The 21,452-nt window shown below is 44.0% G+C and overlaps 1 protein-coding gene across 2 annotated transcripts in view; it reads right to left on the bottom strand.

The window, feature by feature from the left end:
• Positions 1-21,452, bottom strand: part of filip1l (filamin A interacting protein 1-like) — a 62,067-nt gene that overhangs the window by 1,337 nt on the left and 39,278 nt on the right. Inside the window, exons 1-2 of one of the 2 annotated variants that reach the window (XM_035150217.2) lie at positions 11,616-12,659; positions 4,453-7,288 (exon numbers count right to left, since the gene is read on the bottom strand). In XM_035150217.2, the coding sequence (XP_035006108.1) occupies positions 4,453-7,173 (2,721 nt within the window). In that variant the 5' untranslated portion in view covers positions 7,174-7,288; positions 11,616-12,659. Of the gene's footprint in view, positions 1-4,452; positions 7,289-11,615; positions 12,660-21,452 lie in introns of those variants that run through there. The other variant, XM_035150216.2, reaches the window with a different exon arrangement.

Below are 21,452 nucleotides of genomic sequence, written 5' to 3'. Positions count from 1 at the left end.
ATCCAATAAGGTGAAACTTGGAGCATTAAGTCGATAAATCAGTAAGAAGAACATTTATCTGAACCTATTGACGTACATTTAGCATCATCATAGTGTATTTTTCATGTTTTAGACAAAATTTATAAATAATAAATCAAGTAAATAGTTAGAGTTGTCCAGTACACACACACACCTACACTGCATGGAAAACTCCTAATGGAAGGTTTCTTAAAACTGCTTCCTATTAACGAAAACCTGTTTTGACTGTTGTAGCCCCGGTTCATTTTAATAATAATAATAACAGTGCAGGTTTCTTAGGAACCAGTGCTTCACTGTTTTCGCAGCAAACAAGGAAAGGGAAATATGACGGGAGACCTCCGCATTTCTCAGATTCTTAAACAACGTACTGCTCCGCTTGCTGTGCAATCAGGTTTCAATCAGCGTGTTTACATGCGCAGCAGGATGCCAGGACACTGAGGTACATCTCTTTTTGGATTGCTGCGTGCACAATAGAGACCATATCCTGTTTACAGTAACTCTGATAAGATGTTTCCACAGTTATGAGAAACCTCGACGGGGGCTCGCACACTGAGCCACATGCGCTCCCCGTGCGCTCGTGTTTACTTCTCGCAAATTCATGAGCAAGATTCAGTGATTTCTATAAACAGCTCGAACGAGCAATTATCCAAAGTGCTCTGTGCGTGCAACCACACGAGCTGTCATCTTTGTCATCGGGAGTTTTGCCTTTTTCAGAAAACGCTCTCGCTTCTATCTTCCTAGATTTCATGACTAATGTTTAAGAAAATGTAAAACTCCTGAGTGTCCAGACAAATGAACAGTCAGACGTCTGAGTCTGCTCCAGAGACTCAGTCACTCAGACAGTAGTCACCGGGCAATTATGTTCTTCCAAGTTGCCACTGGCACATGATTTACTTTTTCAATCACATCATCACAGCTTGAGTCTTTGTTTCTCTCAGAAGGTAATTGCATTTTTCAAAAGACGCCCTCATTTGATTTAAAGTCACTGCAGCATTTGAAGACACTGTATCTGTTTGCCTCGTTCCTATTTGAAGATTCTCTACATCTGAGTTCAAGTGAAAGTTTCCAGTGTTTCCATGAGTTTCATCACGTCACTGACTTCATTCCCAGGAACCATCCTCTCTCTCTCTCTCTCTCTCTCTCTCTCTCTCTCTCTCTCTCTCTCTCTCTCTCCAACTGGATAATGTTCATGTGGATCTTGAGGTTTTTGAGAATTAACAAAAATCCGCAGTGAACTATATCCTTAAATATTCATCCAGGGTATAAATTTCAGAATAAGTAGGGCCTTCGCTTCAACAGAACTAATGGGCCAGAAAATCGCTACGGGCTCCACGTCATGGGAGTGTTGTTGATTCTACGTGAAAAAAAAAAAAACCCTTAATGTGCAGCTTTGTTCTCTCATATATCAGCGGTGCAGCGGGAGTTCAACTAAGTACTTCCTCTGCCCGGCGCTCTGTAACACCGGCTGTTTCCACAGCAACCAAACACGAGGTTTGTTGTGGTGCTCATGCAACAGTGGGAGAGGAGACGTTCACAGCGTCCACACACACACACACACACACACACACACACACGCAGGCCTTTTGTTGAGAGAGTGCCCCCACACCACTGTTTGTTCTCCTCCTCCGGTTTATTGTGCCCGTCAGTCAAGGTGAGGAAACCCACCCTCGCCATCAGAGCGGTGCACACCTCGCCTTTCTGGCATGCGGTTTGGTAATTAGGCTTAGATGTTTGTTTAAATTGACCTCAGCGTGTTTTTCGATATTTTATTTCCCCCCACATGAATAATCAGCGGCGGCAGTGTGTGTGCAGTGCGATTACCGCCTCGGTCTCAGCCAACAGAAGCAAGAACTGCTGTATGCTTCTCAATGAAGGGCCCCTCTGGCGTCCAGGCGTGTCACCAGATACTCGTGCTATCAGTCTGGCGAGGACGCCGTGCACAGATCTGTCCTCTTTGGCCGAACCAGATGAGCACAGTTTATGAATCGACTGAGTGTAAAAGTGAGTCAGGGGGCAATTGAGGTCGCAGACAGCGATTCCAGCTGCTGGACGCTTTCTGGAGTCGTGATTTAATGAATAGCATCTTGTTTAGCCCCTGCATCATTTCATCGCGCCCAGACGGGTTTGGATCCGGTTTCTCCAGCTGCGCTCCTTCCCACTCATTCAATTTAATGCTTGATTTAATCATCTTCTCTTTGTCGCACCGGCTTGTGTGTGTTTGCGTGTTTGGGTTGTGTTTGCCACTTTCCTGCAACAGTTGTCTCCCTCCATCTAAACGACACTGAGGATTTGGTGATATTTTATAGTGTATAAACATAAACTTACCTGTCTAGTTGTTGTCTATTGAAGAAGGTCATGTGACGTCTAATTCAAGCTCATCTAATTTTCTATGATTTTTTGGGGAAAATTTTAGAATTTAGGAAAGTTTTTAAGAAGAGGAGTGGATCATCTCAAATCTGCTTTTTACCCTGGAGGAGCTTTGGACAGTTATTTATTCAGGTGTGGCTCCTGCATCTTCACCTTGGTGACCTGAACTGATAAGTTTTCAAGTTTGAAGCAAAGAATTCATAGTATTTGTAGTATTTATCTATAAGTTACAGTACACATTAAACCCTCTCAGTGGCTTTGAACTATCATAGTTAATGTGCACAGTTAATAATTATCTATTAATTCCCTTATTAAGACCTACATTCTTGCTTTTATTCACATTTACAAAAAGAAAAATTCAGATTTGGTCCCTTGAGATGTTCTGTTTCGTTTGGTATTGAGTCATGACACGGATGAGTGAAAACCATCCCACATCCTCCCCAATGTCTCTCATCTCTCCGTCTGCGCATCATCTGGTTCTGACCTTAAGTGCCGTCCGAAATTCAGACAAATCGCACGTATGTGTGGTAACTTTTCCACTGTGCGTGCTTCAAACCACACGTTGAAGGATGTTTACATGCGGGGGAACATTCGTAAGTTCGACTGGTGATTAATTTCAAAGGACGTGATTCATGGGGAGAAAGAAAAAGAAAACAGTCGCTTCGGGTTACAGCCCTCTATGGCTCACAGGCTAAGTGAGACTTTCTGCTGAACGGCCACTGAGGTTAAGTTATCAACAAATCCATAAATGTTTCTGCGATCCAAACACTGGATCAAGTTCATTGTGTGTTTCCTGGGGGAGCAATTGTGCAATATGGACCATTTTTTTTCCTCTGGATTTCATAAGAACGATGTGATTTTTGGAGTAGTACCTCTTGTTGAGTGAATGTGAGAAAGCATAGTCATGAATACAAACAACTGTCATTGAGAACCAGAGATCTATTCGTCTAAATTTGTGTTTTTTTATCAATTTCTTAAGCAGTGAACACCTTTTACGCACTAACTGCATTCAGTTATGAACATAATGCATAAAATTCATGTGTGAGTTCACTGGAAAAGAGCGATTGTAATTCTATCAAATCTTAAACCGCTTTAAATGCAATAGCACCACCCTCAGGTTTAAAGGTTTTGAGCAGAGGCTCCACTGTATCATTAAATAGAGCTTCGAGTTCACATCTCGCTGGTTTTCATTCTCGGTCACTGGGTTTCTGTGCAAGAAGAAAACGATGACATCAGCCTATGATTGTAACTCAAGCAAGCAAACACATGTGAGAATCCCAGGATCTCTTTTTTTAGGGGGGGGGGGGTCTTGTCATCTGGTAAAGTACGAGCACAAGGTTTTTTTTTACTCTTTGGTATTATTTAATTAGATCTAACAGGAGTGTTGACAGGTTTCATGTTAGAATCTGAGCACGTGAATTGCAATCTTTTAATGACACATAAATACACTGGATTTAAATCTCGAGTGTTACAAAAAAAAAAAGTTACTGTGCATGCACCAAAAGAAATCAAGTCAAACAACCTCTTTCAATCTAATTGCATTGTCCTCCGATTATTTATTTTTTTATTTTACACAATCAAAACATGCTGGATTTAGTGAATAAATGAAATTGGCAAGCATGGATGTCAAACTAAAACATAAACACATGGTTTTTGCACACTTTAATTCTCAGGAAAGTCCAAACAAATGATTCATAATGCACTATGTGTTATGTGAAGTATAAAAACTGGTATGATACATCAGTGTGAATAGTCGGACTATATGGCACATTTGCCATTGAGTACAATACAGTAAGTGCACATAAGTTAAAACCCTGGTGTTGTGTCAGAGTGTGTTCAAATGATATTGTTCTCTCATGCAGGCAAACAATTGAAAAAATGAAAACATTCAAACCTTAGTCTAAGCTCATAAATCAAGTAAAACAGACATGTAAATGTATCAGGGTGTAGAGTTGGGGGTTTAAAGGGTCTTAACTGGAACTGGATTTCATGGGCGTGGTTCAAACAAAGGATGGGATGGAGGGTTTGGGGGGGGGGGTTATCAGGTCAGTCGTAGACATTACTTACTGTAATTTGTGATGGCCTTTGGATTGGGGTGGACGTGGGCTTAATCATGATGCTACTTGTGATTTTGCTGTGGCCTTTGGCAGCAGGAGCGCTGCAGTTGGCGAGCACCTGAGTCCTTTGCTCTTGGAGTCCGGGCGTGTGGCACGGACTCAGCGTTTGTGTCGGGGTGCTGATGCTCTGGATGAAGGGGCTGCCGAGGTGAATGTGGATTTTGTTGTCTTCCGTGGTGATGACGTTGGGCCCCGAGCTGTTGGACCTCTGGACCTGCCAGCTGCTCTGCCTTTCCGGGGTCACGCGGAACACGGCGTGCCCTCCGACGACCTCCACCGGCTCCGTGGAGAGGGAGCGGTCAGGGGTGCCGGTCGTGACGGACACGATCTGTATCGGTGACAAGGCTCTGTCCGGTGTGACGGAGCCACAAGAGTCTGGGGTCATTGCTCTGGAGTACGTGGCCATGGTGAAAGGCGAGAGGGCCCTATCTGGTGAACACAGCTCATCGGACAATGGGGAACCTTTAGATTTTGTTGATGGGGAGATGGATTTTGCAGTAGGGGATAAGGAAGCGTTCTGGATGATGGTGATTCTCTGCTTGGGTGGACCTCCACTTGTGGGTATGACGGCAGTGCTGGTGAATGACTGGGTGCTTTCTGTGGTTGGGCTGGTGATCTCTAGCGTTGCTGTGTTGTGTCCGTGGTCAGGAGTCACTTTAATGTGCAGAGGCTGCCCGGGACTGTGGGTCAGCACGACATCTCCGGGCTGGACGTGATTGCCGTTCTGCCGCGGCGGCACTCTGCCATTCACCTGATGTGGGGCGTCTTTGCTTTTCAGGAATGGGACTCGTGCTCTTCTCATGTTGTTGTTCAGGTTATTCACGTTATTGATGAGTGAGGGGCTGCATTTGGATAGCTGAAGCTCGTTACTGTAGTTTTCATTATCTTCCGGCTCGCTCTCGTCATACAGTTTGCCGTTCACCACAGCGCGCTCCAGTGGGGCCACCGTCTTGCCGTTGGGAGACATGAGGTCGAGGGGCTCTGTCTGAACTTCCTTGGTGGCAACGTGGAGGTCTGAAAAGCGTCTTCCGTTCATGCCGGGGCGGAGACTTTTGCTGAATCGCCTGTACCTTTCAAGCTCTCGAGTGAGCGTCTCCATTTCTCTGGCCAGTTCTTTGTTTCTGACCTCCTGCTGGGTCAGCTTTCTTTGCAGTGACGAGTGGTCAGTTTTCATGCGGCAAATCGACTCCTCTGTCCCCATGTATTCGTGTATCTTCTCTTTCAAGGCTGCCACCTCTCTGCTCAGGTGACTGGACTTTGCCTCCTCCTCCTTCAAGCGCCTGTAAAGAACATGCTCTTGGTTGCACTCTTTCTTTTCAGCCAGTTGATACTGGGAAAGTTCTTTTCTGGATATTTCCAGCTCCTCCATCAAGGCCTTTGCCTTCTCTTCCTCGTTGTTGAGTCTTTTCTCCAGTGATTCACACTCCTCTGTTTTTAATGAATCGCCCTCGACCACCTTCATGTCCTTCAATTTGCGTCTGAGGCGTTCCACCTCCTGCGTCAAATCCTGAACTTTGTTGTCCTCCTGGTGGAAGCGGTTAGCAATAGGTGTTTTGATGTGCTCCTCTTTAGCTTTGTTCCTCAGGTATTCCCTTTCTTTGGTCTCCATGGATTGCATCCGTTTCTTCATCATGTTGATCTTTGAATCCAAATCCAAGCTTTTTTCCTCCTCCAGCCTCAACTTTGCCTTCAAGTCGTCCCTTTCCTTTGTCGCGCTGCACATTTTCTCCTCCAGCTCAGCCTTTGACCTCAGTGCTTTCTTACTCTCCTCAATGAGCTTCTCCGTGACTGACGTAACCTTGTCCTGCTCAGCCTGAAGTTTGCCGGTGCTGTTCTGGACCTTGTTCTCCATTTGCTTTATCTTCTCCGCCATAGCTTTCCTCTCATCCACCAGCATGACTGTCAGAGTCTTTAACTTGGTGAGATCTTCCTTCAGTGTCAGCTCAACTTTTCCCAGTTGGGTTTCAGCTGCCTCCAGCTCCTTGACCCTGACTTTCAGGACTTCCAGCTCACTGGTCAGCACCTTTGACACTGTCCTCTCCTTCTCCAGGTTACTTTTGAGCGAGCCGCACTCTTGTTTGCTTTTGCTGAACGCGTCCTCTAATTTCTCCAAGTCCATAATTCTGTGGTTCAGTTTATCGACCTCAGCCTTCAGACTTCGGCTTTGATTGGCCTCTTTCTCCAGTTTCTTGTTGAGGTCCCGGCAGTGGTCCTCCATCCTGATCAGCTCTTCATCCTTTCCCTCCATTTCAAGGACCCTCTTACGTAGTTCTTCGAGCTCAGACATAAGGCTGGAGTTTCCACAGTCGCCACGGCTAATTTTATCCCTGAGCTCCTGCAGTTCCTCCTCGGCTCGGCGCAGGGTCTTGTTGGTCTCCTCCAGCTCGTCAAGCTGCCTGCTGAGAGTCGACATTTTCTGGCGCAGCTGCCTGCTTTGGGCATCCTCGCTGGTCAATTTGGCGGTCATGGTCTCTTGCTCCAGGTGGTATCGACAAGCTTGGTCACGCAGCTCAGACTCCAAGCGAAAGACCTTTTGCTCCTCTTCCTGCAGACGGGCATTAGCTGAGCTCAGCTCCTCCTGGGCCTGTGAGGCGCTGGCACTTAAATCTTGGACTTTAGCCGTTTGTTGACTCAGCTGCTCGGTGAGACGCTGCTGTTCATCCACAACCATCAACGCAAACGACTTGAGTTTTGTCAGCTCGTCCTTCAGACTCGTGAACTTTTTGTCGCTCTCCTCGTCCTTCCGTTCTTGGTAGGCCTTCTCCTGGTCAATTAACAGCTTCAACCTGTAACAAAAAACAAAAAACAGGGCAAACGTGAAGATTTTCAGTGATGACGTATTATTTCCCGCTGCAGTTGCAATTTCTCAGTAACACCTTCAAGTAAGTTAAATCATTGTGAAACTAAAATTGTCAGGGTTTTTTTTTTTGACTTCTATGAAAGGTGCTTCCCCATTGGGTCAACTCCAAGCAATGGCACATCATAAACACTGTTATTCTCCCTGCCTTTCTGAGGAGGACTTAAGGTTTTATGTCATGGAAAATTTAACACATCATAAAATACCAGAACTACTTGAACTCTCTTAAGGTTGGCAGTCTAAAATACCTGGGGTTCTTTTTTTTTTGTTGCCAACTAATTCTCACATGGGTTGCTGAGTTGCAGCTGTTGAATATTCAGCCTTGAATCAGGGAATTTCTAAAAGTTTCCATCAAGGGTGCACCAAAGGACCTGTTCAGTCCACTGGGAGACTTGGAGAAAAGACGAAGTGTGACGGGTTGTTAATATGAGTGATCAGGTTGGATTTTGATAAATCTGCAGCATTCTTTTTTTATCAAACATATTCCCATCATTAACTATGTATTCAAGAAGTTAGTACATTCATAAACTGCTGAATAAATACGTGTCAAAGAGAGGAAACGGTCACAACATTGCCCAATAAGCGACATAACTGATATATTAGAATTACAAAACCCAATAGCAGTCTGGTAAAAATCAACGTGACAGTTTTTGCGTGTTTGATTTATATTTCCGTGAATAATTGCGCGTGTACACGAAAACCCACACGGGGTGAAACAAATGATCCCGAGGTACATTACACATGTGCCATTAGTCGCAGTTGCAGCGCTTTGAGTACAGTGTGTCGCCGGGGTCAGGGCGTCTGGTCCTATGCATATTGTACAGTACCGGGGCCAGAGTCTCCACAGCCCCAGGGGAAGGGATGTTATGACTGCTGTGTGTGCAGCTGCCAGGCATTTCCACACAGATGGCCCACTGGCATGGAACAATCCTTTAATTAAGGGGTTCCTCTACTACCAACCCTCCTCCCCACTACCAAAAAAAACCACCACCCTCCCCATTTTTTTTTTTCGTATACATTAAAAGGAATTCCCCCTGCTTCCAAAGGCAATTACACTCCCACAGAGTTTATACTGAAGTGTACACACACACACACAAAGAGAAACGCACACTCTCAGGGATCGCTCCATCCACGTGCCCGCTGGGGTTTTGGGCCCATGATGTAAGTTGTGGTAGGGCGGGTCACTTCTGAGCAGTGGAGTGTGTGTCATTTCTTTCTTCAGTAGCTGCTAAAGGGTGGGAGTGGGCTGGGGGGGGGGACACATGTAACTGGATCCATGTGTTGTACATGAACACTGGACCATACAAAACACTCAATAAAATATTATAAGGATGTGCGTAATAATCGAGAGTTCATTATTAGTGTCGTTGGGGTGGATTAGGACATGTTGGGGTGTTTTTATGGCCATGTTTCAAGAAGCAAATAAACTGTAATTATACAGACTTGAATTTTTTTAAAGCTGCTCCCTGCTAAAACGGAAAATCCATTCCTCAGAAAGATGTGTCATTCAGCCAGGGTGTATCGGATAAGTTAAATGTTTGCACTTTACAGATAAGTAATACAAAATGCATTCAAAAAATAATGAATACGTATATAAGGATTTTTCTTTTTAGCAGAGTATAAAAGTTAAAGTCTTGCCTTCACCTTACTTCACCAAGTACTTCTACTTTTGGTACTTTGCGTATTCGATACTTGTAATTCGTGTACTTTTACTCAAGTAAGTTTGTGAAAGCTCCACTTTGACTTGTAACTCTATTTGTAAAAGATCTGAGTCCCTTTTTTATCCACCTCTTACATTTTGTGTTAACATCGCTGCCACCCCATCATTTTAGTCATTACAGTTTTCAATCAAACCCCAATTCCACCAAGAACTTGCTCCACTTGAAGGTCTGTGAATATTCCAGCTGCTCAGACTTTTCTCTGTCTGGCTTTTGTGGATTTAAAGTTACCCTTGGCTGTGAAGAAATGCTGATAACATGTTTTAATCATCAAGACTCTGGATAAGTGTGTAAAGGACGGGATGAGTTATCTAGGAACGTGCATGTGTGGAAAAATTGAACTTTCCGTGAGGGGATATTTCGAAACGGTGAGTAAGACTCTTATGAAACAAGCAGACATCTCCCTCTGGGACCAGCCTGTCGCCTGTAATCACTGTTTATTCAATCCCTTATCTCAGACCCCGCTGTTTTTCTGGTGATGTCATCCGCCGAATTCGAAACAGAAATGTGCTTTGCTCGCTGGTGGGACTGGAAACTTTGTGTATCGCACTGTATGTACATGAGGCCTCTTTACATTAATAAAGGCAAGTCCTGTCAGAGGCAACCGCTCGTAACGCTCAAAACACGGGGCCAGCGTAGCCACATCTGAGGCGGACTTGCGAGCTGTGGGGGATAATGGACGGAGTGAAAAAAAACGTAATGAGTAATAATAGCTCAACTGACCAGCCCTTGCATCTAATGCACGTCAGTCGGAGCAGCTGCCACATGCATTCAGGGAGCGCGTAAATAATCCAGCTGATCTATCCAGCATTCGTCCACATTTCCGTCCCCGTCATGTTTTATCTCGGCCTTTCATGCGGAGGTCCGCACACATTGAAAGAACATTATTTTTTGGGAGACATACACTGTAAAGCCGGTGACGTAACGGTTTAATGGCATCTGACCACCCACTCTGCAGCCTGTCCAGCCTTTTGCAAGAGGCACCAATTTTTTAACACCCGGTTTCCCATGAAAGCTGACGCACGACCACCATTGCTGGTCGTTAATGTTCCGCGGAAAAACGGGTCACGCCGAGTGATTCGGTGGATCCGGGTGCTAGAGCGGACAGCTGAACTTTACACTATTGTTTCTGGCTTTGTTGCAAATATCCTCGTTGACTCTCTCTCACGTGCACGCAGACAAAAGTGAACCTAACGAGCAAACATTACTTTACAGTGGGCATCCCTCGCTTTACTTGAAGCTGGAAACTCCGGCTCACCCGCCGCGCGATGCTGCGTTACATGTTCCATATGTCAGGGCTGCTGTGCCATTTCCTGACCGCAAGTGATGAGGTTATATATGTGAGAGAGTGATGTGTCCTGTGCGCGCACACAGGACCACGTCAGTTTTAACAGGAGACTGGTGCACGGTGGGCTGAATGCCCTCCTGTGTGACAGAGTTTGGAGGGAGGACACTGATTAATGCAGTGTATTTAAAGTCCACACAGGCTGAGTGATGTGCCCCCAGAGTGCAATCTGCATGTGTAAAATACGGAGCAGTGATATTTATTAACTTCCTGGTGGTGGCATTACAGTTAATGTAGTGGTGTGTTACCAAGAGGCCAGATTTAACCGTCCTCAAATAGTATTTTAATAAGCTGCTACCTTACACCCCCCCATTCAGTATTTTAATGCCACAGACAATTTTCTGTTATTAAAAGACAAGTGCGCTTTCGTAATAAGTTCATTTCCAGAGGTGACTCTTCATTTCAATTCTATAACGTGTAATTAACCTCCATGCGAGCTGTAACAATTATGTAAGAGTGAGTCAGGTTTTCTATATCTTCTGTTCAAACAAGGATTTCTAAGTTGGTTCCTTCAACCACAGTCTCACAGGAGAGAAAAGATCCGGATTCATCAAATCATTATGAGTCGTCAGATGTTTCTAATAAATTAAAAAGTCAAATACTAAATGCTAAAACACAATGAAATGTGAAATACACATTTCATTGTACATCATACAATCATCCTTGCATGAGGACCAAGTCGTCTCTATCTTCACGTTATGTCATTTTGACCAGTTCCCAATGGGACGAAGTTAACTTTCCTCTGGGATACAGATTTAAACCTCATCCCTGTTTAGAGTCATTTAAAGTCATTTCTTGAGTCACTTCTCAGCCAGCATGTTAGAACAGTTACTTCCTCCGTTTCTGAATAATGAATCAAGTATATGAAATTTAACTAAAGGAAATTAAAATCAAATTAGTTAAAGTTTCTGCTGAAATTGACTTGTATTTTAAGAATTTAAATCCCTTTAGTTACATTATTTAATGTTTACTTTTGGGAAAACATTATTTTAGAGTTATTAAAGTGTTGTTTTTTAATTGACACTTAGTACATTAAAAAACCCTTTGACACAAAGTACACAAGAGCACCAGCGTGAAATGATGCTCCCCCTGAACATCTCTAGGTTTCCGAGCCAATCGGGAATTCTTTTAAAAGTTTAAAAACTTTTCCTCCCACAGCTGCTGAGGTTTGTGTGAATGTTCCTTGTGCCTACCTGCGCCAAAGGCTTCCCCAGTTTCACTGCCATAAGCTCCGTATGCTGCCGCACAACACCCGACCCTCAACTCTTCCTCTGTGTGCGAGTCCCGCTCTCTTAGTAGCTGTAATGTGGGCATTCCTACAGTCAGACCAAACAATAAGGGATGTGCTCCCTGCCTATGGACCATTACATCATCAACATGTCCTTATAAGGAGTTTTGCATTGCAGAGGCTCGCAAGAAGGGGGTGTGCTTGCTCGTATGTGTGTAAGCTCGCAGTGTGTTCATGTGCGAGCGCGTCCCCCTGAAGTAACTGTTTAACTAGAGGATGTGGCAGAGATGAGGGAAAGGTTTCTCGTTGACGTCTGTAACGTGTGAAATATCTGGCCGGTCTGTCACTTGCTCCGGAGGCAGGGAAGTGGGTGAGGAGAGACGAGGAGTTCGAGTTACACCGTTTCCTTCTGGCTCTTGTCAACTTAAGTCACTTGTTCAGCCAGGGAGGCAGGAAGAAGAAAAAAGAAAAGTCAGCTCGCAAAGTTTAATTCTCGGATGGGGATTTGTAATTGAGTCCACCGCTGAAGAACAAGACAAGACATCTATCTTTTTAAAAATGGGAAATGTATATTCACGGCCCACACCTAACAGATCCCCTGACATTTCGATTTTCACTGAAATGGGTTTGTTGCTGATTGAAATCACAGAATGACAATAGGCTCTCACTTCTCGTCCGTGTGTAGTTTCAAGGGAGCGACGCCAGCGCTGCTAACAAAATGGTTCAGGGAAACCCAGAGGCAGAAAACTTTTTTGGACTCAGACGTCAATGTGTCCCTCTGACAAGTGCTTTTATTCTCTCAACATGTGTCCTTCAAATATTTCCACCATTTATATCATTATAATATAAGTCGGTAAGTCAAAGTACTCAAAATGCAGACTGGCCAATTTAATAAATAATAATAATTGGAGTAGTAGTTTGACATTTTGGGGAAAGAAACAGCTTTATGGTTCAAATTATAAAATGAAATATAACAGCCTAATACATCAAGTACTCAAAGAAGCAGACTGGCCAATTTAAAGGTATTATAGTGCATGATAAATTATTATTTTATTAGAGGAATAATTACACATTTAGGGGAAAGAAACAGCATTATGGGTAATGGTAGGTGGATTTTTGTTACCTGTTAACATTCTCCATGCTCAAGCACTGCGTTTAAAGATATTAAATATATTAAATGAAATGTATTCTGAGCAAATATCATGATATAAGTATATAAAGTAAGTACTCAATGGCCAATTTCAATGTAATTATTACTTTCTCCTTGATTCTCTTTCTTAATTTTTTACAACTAAAACCTCCATTAAACAGCAGAAACTCCACAAAACTGCACTTGAGTAAACCACTTGATTTAAAGTACTTTGCTTTCTTCAGTCAGGGGAACGTTGGGAGAATATCTGAGGCGGGTGTTGGGTAATCAAACATCCTACCTGTGGCTTCGAGCTAATGGCTCCACAAACACAACATTGGATTGTAATCGCAGCTTAAGCCAGCGCGCATTTCTCTTTATCAGTGGCGCATTGTTCGGCGCACAATGCCTCAGTCTTTACTTTCATTATCAGATCGCTCTTATCCAACTCACACATTTCACATTTAAAGTCTCAGCATCATGTGTGTCCCCCCAATCGTCATTAGGTGTGTTTGTATTGTTCTTAGATAAAGTCAAAAATCCGGATTCAACAATAAGATTTAAAATTAAATCTGTGTTTTCTGTAACCATGTGCTCCAGGCCGTGCAGTGCAGTAATAAATGATCCCAGCAGTGTAACGGGATAACAGCGAGACTCTTCCTGCCTCCTGCCCGCTAAATAAAATATGTCATGGCTTCCCAATGGCTGAGGTCACCGTTGCTAAAACATTACGAGCTTTGCCCCCAGAGCAGAGGGGAGCGGAGATTTCCTGGATTAATGTAAAGCTGCACCACGTAAAAACATGTCGTACATATAAGGTCAATGTGGATTAAACAAGTGGTCCATCAGTGGGCGGCATCCAATCTGACCTCATGGCCCCTTTTGAACACTGCCGCACAATTACAAGTCTGTGGTCGTGTCCTTTTGTTCCGTCGTTAATTTCTGGCTTTAAAAGCTGTAATTAGAGTTGGAATAATGAGAGGAACGAGGCTGATGTGTTCAGATTGGGTCACCTTGAAATACGCAAGCGTCTAGAAACCATCTTCCCCAACAAACTCGTCTTAACCCCGAAAAATGTGAAACAGAAATCCCCCGTCTTTCTACGAACGGCGACGTCCAAGCAAAGATTAATTCGCTGTCTTCTGAAACCGCTGACGGACGCCAGCGTGCACACTGTGACATGACGTCTGCTGGTCTAACGTCAGACGGAGCACAGTTCCAGCGGGAGCCAGACACAACTCCCAAATTCCTGAAAAGAAGTAAACCGAAAACATGTGTTGTGCTGACTACGTTGGAAAAAAAAGCAGTAATGATAACAATTAATCACAGTTCCTCGACCAGTCGGTGGCGACGGGTGCTGGAGGACGATGAATGTATCGCTGTATGGGAACGTTTGGATGCGCTCTCTGCGCCGCTAGAAGCCAAACATAGCATTTGTTTTTGGTCAGGAGCTCAACATGAAGCCGGAGCAAACACAACAAATGTGATTTATTTTGGAGAATACTGCATGTCTTAAACCGAAGTACGGTTTGTGTCACTGGAGGTCGGGTAGCGCCCTCCATTTTTGCGAGGTGTGATTTAACAATAATAATAATGCTTTATGATTTATTTGAATTACTTCTTTGTTTTGTAATGATTTGGGTTGGATTTCAGATTCTGTCATAACCATAAACCCACTATTTGGAGCTTCCTGTGCTCTGTGTGCTGCTGTGTCCTTGGTTGGAGGCTATGGAGTGATACAAGTAACCAATCAGACCCTACGCCCAAGTGATGGCGTCATAATCAACCAATAAGTGTAATTCTTCGTGTTTGGGGCACGTAATGCGACAATCGACACTGTGGCTGATTTGCTTCGGACTCCATTTTGTAGGCAAAGTTTTCAAGATACAAAGGAACAATCTCAAAGGGAGAGAAACAAAGCTGTGTCCAAACTCACCCACTCATTCACTAACCCCTACTTTAGGGACTTCTATGGAGCGGACTATATAGTGAGGTCATCGGCAAAAGATAAAAACTCTTTTCAAACACTTCTCCCACAGTAAATGTTTATTTTACACTTAGAATTCATTCTTTTAGGTAAATAACAGGTTGAATGACTGTTTAAATGTAGAAATAAACTTGTTTGACGCAGTTTGTGCTTTGATGAGCTGCCCTGCTCGTATTTACATTTTTTTATCGAGCTGTTCCTGCTGCTCTGTCCTGTCTCCGCTGCGAGTGCAATGCATGATGGGATATATTGCTCGGGTAGTGACCATCAGTTGTACAGAACTTTTCACGATGCATTCTGAGAAACAATGAGTGCACTATATAGGGTATAGAAAATGTCATTAAACATTCGGGCTGCATGACCAAATGGCGACCTCACTATTTAGTGATTATAGGCTGAAGGAATGGGAGCACAACCAGAGTGCCATGGTCGGGCTTCCTGCTGCGCCCGAGTCGCGACTCTTTCTCACAAACCAAATCCTGCGTCCACTTGAAAGTACGACAGCTCGATTTCTGAGACTTTTCCCTCAAAAACTCCTTTAAAGAAGCACAGTGAGTCTTAGCCACAAGGCTATGCATGGAGAATTGGTCGACTGAAATGGACACTAGGGTTAGGGTTAGGGTAAAGCAGGATTGATTGCAGGCAATTTAAAAACACAGTATTTAAAAATATGCAGAGTCTCAGAGTTCAGCCCTAAAATGTGATGTATCGTAGTGTTTCCTTTCTCTCCCCTTTTTCCCTGCAGCAAACTTGTTTGTTCTTGGAACCAAATTAGATTCTATTTCTGGATGTGGACAAATTCGGGACCCGGAGTACTGTAAGCTTGAACCAGATGTCAGGGATCACACACAAGAGCCGGCCACACAAACATGTTTGCTGTGACAAGCCTCCGCCGTATGACAAATAGTTGGGAGATGAAGATGTGTTATGTAACCCCCCCGCAGGATGACTGCAGTGCTGACAATAAACAGAAAAATGAGGAGGTTTGGGATTTGGTTTGGATGAGCATCGTGTGCGGTTCAGCGGGGCAGTCGTTAAAATCCAGAGGCTCGGCCTTCCGGCATTTCTTCAGAGCTGGAAATTCCAGGTTTACAAATTACAAAACATGAGCTGCATTGATGAATTTAAGGATGTGATTAGAGAAACTAGTCCTGCTCCAACTGTGCGTGACCCGCGCTCTGAGGCTGCGCTCCGTTCGAACTGTGTCAAAAGGAAAAGCAGCCTCAGGGCATCCTTGTGGCCTTGTGGTTAAGATGCCAACCTTGTAATTGCAAAAGTTTTCCATTTTGACTCGGGACCTGAGCTGTGTGTCACAGCTCTCTATTCCTCCCCACGTTTCTCAGTCTGCAATGCAAACTGTTGCCGTCCATTAAAGGCAAAGGGCAAGAAAACTTTCAAGACACGTGGTTGTTCAAAAAAAGTAGAATCTGAATGATTTTTTGCCACAAAAATGCACTAAAGACGCCAATGAATACATACAGGCTGTACTACATAATGAATGACTGAATAATCGTTTTTACAATCAACCACATAGTAAGAAAAAGTCTCAAATGAGGCCAATACGTGGTCTGTTTTTAAATGTACTTGTTTTATGCTAATTTCAGTTTAAACCAATAAAAACTCCTAAAATTCGCTAGAAATGTAGCAAAAAATGCTTTATCCTACACACGTGGAACTGTTTGTATCAACAAATAGCAATGGAGACAGGTTTAGTGAATGGATCAAGATGCACAAGAAGCTTCAGATCTCAATGAGGAGACTGTAACGATCCTAAAAATCCTAAAAATAAATATAAATGGCCTATTTCAATCATGTGTTGTACAAAGTTTAGTTGTTACATCATCTTATTGGTTGTTGTCTTTTCTGCGACTTGGGCTGTGTCTCAATTCAGGAGCTGCATCCTTTGGAGGACGTGTTCTAGCCAGCCCTTGAAGACTGCATCCTTCGAGGGCCGCGTAGACCATGAAGGTTGATTAAGGCCCAATACTTTAGCATGAGACCTCACTCTGAGGCGCAAGGAATTCTGGGATAGGTTGGGCCGGTAAGAATCCACCCATTGGCCCCTTAATTTCTCAAGGATGGAAGGATGCATTTGAAGACACAAATTAATTTTCTTTTCCTCATTCGAGCTCCAGTTGGATGGAAACCTGACTTATTACTGAAACTGGACTCTTCTGGATTGTGTTTCATCTCCTCACCGGTACCTGTAGCAACGTGTTAACACCAATACAAGGACTGTATCTGGTCTTAATCCTCGCTTACACTTCAAACACTTGATATGGGATATCCCTGAGTTTTGTTACTCGCACAGTCTCCAGCTATAACAAACGTACAGCTGTCGTATGAGCACATTAGGTAAAGACACATGTTAAGAGTGTGTAGGTGCATGTATGTGTGTGCACGTGGTCCCTGATATGAGGCGTGAATCTGTAAAACCATGAATGTCCAAACCAGATGGAATCGAGATATGGCGGAGCGCAGGAAGTTTTTCCTACCTGTGTTTTCTTTCTTTTTTTTTGCCCTATAGCAATATGTGTGAGTTAAGAATCTGTCGTGTGCACAACCAGACAGCCAGAGACAAAGACTCACACTTTCTCCTCTGAGTGTGTCGGTGCGATTCCCCGCCGCACATGAGACAGGCCGCCTCTCTGCAGCCGTCACAGACGAGGCCTGGTCTCGCCCCGAACACTCAGCCTGACACGCACATGCCTGTGCGATACGTACACAGCCCGGGGGCTGATTACCTGACATACACGCATGACATCATCGGCTTGTAATCAAATCCACATGTCTGTCTCTCTCTCTCTCTCTCCGCTTCTCGCTGGAATTCTATCTCTCTCTAAATCCATGACTTTGCCTTCATATTCCTCTTTCTGTTTGTTTTTCTTTTATGCCCTTTTCTCCCCCGTACTCTCTTGTCTCTCCCTCCCTCCTTCACAGCCGTTCCCTGTCTTTGTCTACCACCTCTTCTTTTTTTTCTGTCTCTTGTTTCTGATCTCAGTCTGGGCCTCAGCATGGGCTTCGCTGTTAAAATGGAACGTGATTTTGATTGCCAGGGTAAAAAACTCTTGTGTGGACATTTGCTGGCCTTTTATGGCCAAAATCAGCTTTTTTACGGCCGTTCTCTGGCTGGAGACCTTTTGTTCGTTGTTGTTGTGATGACAGGTTGTCGAGTCCGGCTGTAATCGCCTGTTCAAGGTGGACCTGGGTTTTATCGTTTTCCCCTAATTGTGTTGTTTTCATGTTTTCATCTATATTTACGCAACTTTTCCTTTATTCTAGCTCCACCTTTATTCCAGGCACAAGTTGTGTCCGAGCATGCATATGTGTGTGTGTGTGTGTGTGTGTGTGTGTGTGTGTGTGTGTGTGTGTGTGTGTGTGTGTGTGTGTGTGTGTGTGTGTGTCTCTGTAAAGGTAATATGACCTTGACCTTTCACCTCCTCCGGGAGTTTTGTTGCTCTAAAGGTATGTCTGCTACTCTCTTAAAGGAAAAGCAGGATTTAATTGGGTCACTTTTCTCCTCACTCACTATTTATCCTTTAATTTAAACTCAGAATTCATTAAGGATCAACTTTTCCCCTAAAAACTTGCATATATATTTCTGGGGACATTTTACGGATCAGTCAACGACCATTCATTATATTTGGCTCAAGAAAAACACAAACATGTGCTCGTTTCTGTTGAGCCTGTGCGTCTGTCCCTGTCTCTATAACTCACTCTTGCTGTTACATAACCATGATTTCACAGGTTCATGCAACCCCAAGGAAACTCAAGAGCACTTTTATCTTCTTGTCTTTCATATTTAGGTTTTTATAATGATAGAAAAAAATCTTGTCTGGTCCCGTTTTCTGGTGACAAACAAATCTGAACGTCTGCGCCGACTCTTCTATTCTCCTCGACTCGTTTCTCTCAGTTCTTGCGAGAGTTCTTTCTCCAGCGTTGGGAACAAATAGTTCCCTCAACTGAACTTCATAACGAACGCAACACGTCACCCTACCAATGCAGGATGTAAGATCACGGGCAGGAATCAATCACGTACATTCAGATTGAAGGGCTGGACGAGGGCGGACAGGTTGTAATTAACAGACTCGCAACAGCTATTGCCTCGGAAGGGATCACAGTTGGAGTTAGAAATCAAGAGAGGTGTTCTGAGGTATTCGTGTGTGTGTGTGTGTGTGTGTGTGTGTGTGTGTGTGAGCAGACAGCGCAGCAGGCGTGCGTCGGCTGCCCCCGATTGGTACAGCTGATAATCATTACCCCTGCATTACTGTGGACTTTGATCTAAATCACAAACACTTACGGAGGATGTTGCGATCACTGTTTGCACAAATGTGGTAGATTTCAAAGCCCCGCAGGCCTCACGTTAAACCGCCAGCCATTACATGTGCAGTACGCCGAGGACCTGGCAGCGACTGGCTTTACATCATGTATCATAGGCTGCAAACACAGAGGTCGTCACATGCGGCGAAAAGATCCAAATCTTTATACAAACACGAATACGCCACTCTGAGATAAATCATCTTTCTATACGACAAATTTACAACAGCAACACCGTTGTCGGGGAAACGTAATGGTCGCCAGCTTACGTTTTCTATTAACATAATGAGGAAATGTTGATTAATGGATCTGGTACGTTGCAGGAAGAAAAAAACGCTCATGCTGAACACATTAATCCAGGCTGGGGTCAGGAAAAGACCCTGGTCTGTTTTAATACACCGAAATCTGCAGTGACTTGAGACAAGGCCTGTTTATTAACATTTAAACCAGCAACCTTAACCACAGTCATTTTGTTTGCAGAAAAGTGTTTATTGCTATGCAAATGTAATTTCCAGGAGGCACGCAGATAGAAAGGAGCAGAAACTTGTCACTTTGGAGACTTGTCCTTCCGTTGTTTCTCAGGGCGTTTTCACACCTGTAAATCTGAACCAAGCGATATGTCTACATTGTTTGATTTGTGAAAGCCCCCTTTGACATTTGAGGTATCCTACAGCAATGATTCCCAAGCAGCTCCTCATAATGTTCATTACTTCCTCGTTATGTTCCGTGTGTGTGTGTTCGTTTCAGTCAAATTAGTCATGTTGTTTTAAACGTTACGTAAGACTGGATTGTTACAATGTTTGTAATGGGGATCCCGGAATTTTCAGTTTTCAGTCGTGACTCATTTGCAGAACATGGTGTTGGGACACAGCAACTGGAAAGTGAAGGCAAAAATCCCCCAAAGGGCCGATATCTGTGTTTATTCTCTCCCTAAGCACAAATATCTGGACGTATTTTCTTTTATCAAATCATTATTTGAACGTTTTTTCCCCGCCTGTTCTTCAACTACCCCTGGCACTCAGGCAACTTCAGCTTTAGAGCCAGATTCTTGCTTTTAAACTCACACGCGCACATGGTGTTGATTCCATTTGGCTTCACGCCCCTTCGCAACAATGGCAATACACAATAGAAGTTGTAACTCACACACACACACACTAATTTGTACAGCTGTCAGGTGAGCGGGGTGGATCTTCCTCCAGAGACTCTTTGATGGGTTCCTGATGGATTAGCGTTGATCTCGAGTCTGTGGAAGCAGCACAAGAGCTGCTCTCTAATCAGATTTCAGGGAGCTGAGCTTTCTCAAATAGTCTAAAAATGCTCCCTGCCACTTTTCCCACCTGTGTGTTTGCGGAGCTGCCTCGTTAATCTTTTCCTTCGGAGCCACAAAAGCTGCGTTTTCACGTCTTTCTCACGAATTCCAGCGTCTACACCGTTCCGCAGAGCCGCCCCCTTTACCAACGGAGCAGCCTCTACCTGGCTAATCTCTTAATGTTTGCCTTCCCAGGGGCAGCAACCACATCCCGGGCCTCACCTCCGTCCTAATCAGCCGCTCAGCCTGCGCCGAATCAAAGGTTGTATTTATGCAGTGCGAGATAACTGAGCTTCAAAGACCTCAGCGCTGAGGCTGTGTTTAAAAGGGAGCATACGTCTAAGTGCTGGTTCAACCTGGGCAGATTACAGTGTGACCACCTACCATATAGCATTTCATTTAAAGGTTGTCCCCTTTGAATTTACACGGAAGTGAACGACAGTTTTTGGTTTAACCACCAACGCTGCTTTCAGAGCAGCCGGAGCAAACAAACTTCTGTTGAGTATCACCCCACAGCTACAGAAGAAATTCTCTCATCAGTGTTATGTATGCAACTCCTACTTGGATATCTGTCCCATTTACTCATTCCCTGACTTATCTCCAAACACTGTCCAGCGTCTTTAAACACAGGATATGGGTTTCCTAATCTGGTCATCCTTTCACAACTTCATTAATGGAAGGAGTCCAAAAAAAGCCTCCGCAAAATCCACATCGCTGATGGTGTCATTGTGTTGCTATGTCAGCAGCGGCCTGATTAAAGGAGACGTGTCCAGAGGCTGTCATACACGGGGATCAGTCTGGGTTAGAAGAGAGTGTAGATGAGACAAGTTGGAAGGGGACAAGGAGTTTAGATTTAAAATTCATAAGTTCTCGTTCTCGTGTTATGAATTGGCTCAGACGCTCTTAACCCTCTGAGCAGTTGATTTACTTTCGTGTCATGTCCCGACAGCTTCTTCAGTCCTGCGTTCCCCCATGTCCAAACCGCACCGTTTGAAACTCAACTCAAAAGATTCAGACTTCTTGAAAGATCGATATTCTAATTTGATTTGACATTGAAATA

Source organism: Hippoglossus stenolepis, chromosome 24 (genome assembly GCF_022539355.2).
Source record: "Hippoglossus stenolepis isolate QCI-W04-F060 chromosome 24, HSTE1.2, whole genome shotgun sequence".
NCBI lineage: Eukaryota > Metazoa > Chordata > Actinopteri > Pleuronectiformes > Pleuronectidae > Hippoglossus > Hippoglossus stenolepis.
The sequence above is the reverse complement of the archived record's forward strand: the minus strand, read 5'-3'. Positions and strand labels throughout refer to the sequence as shown.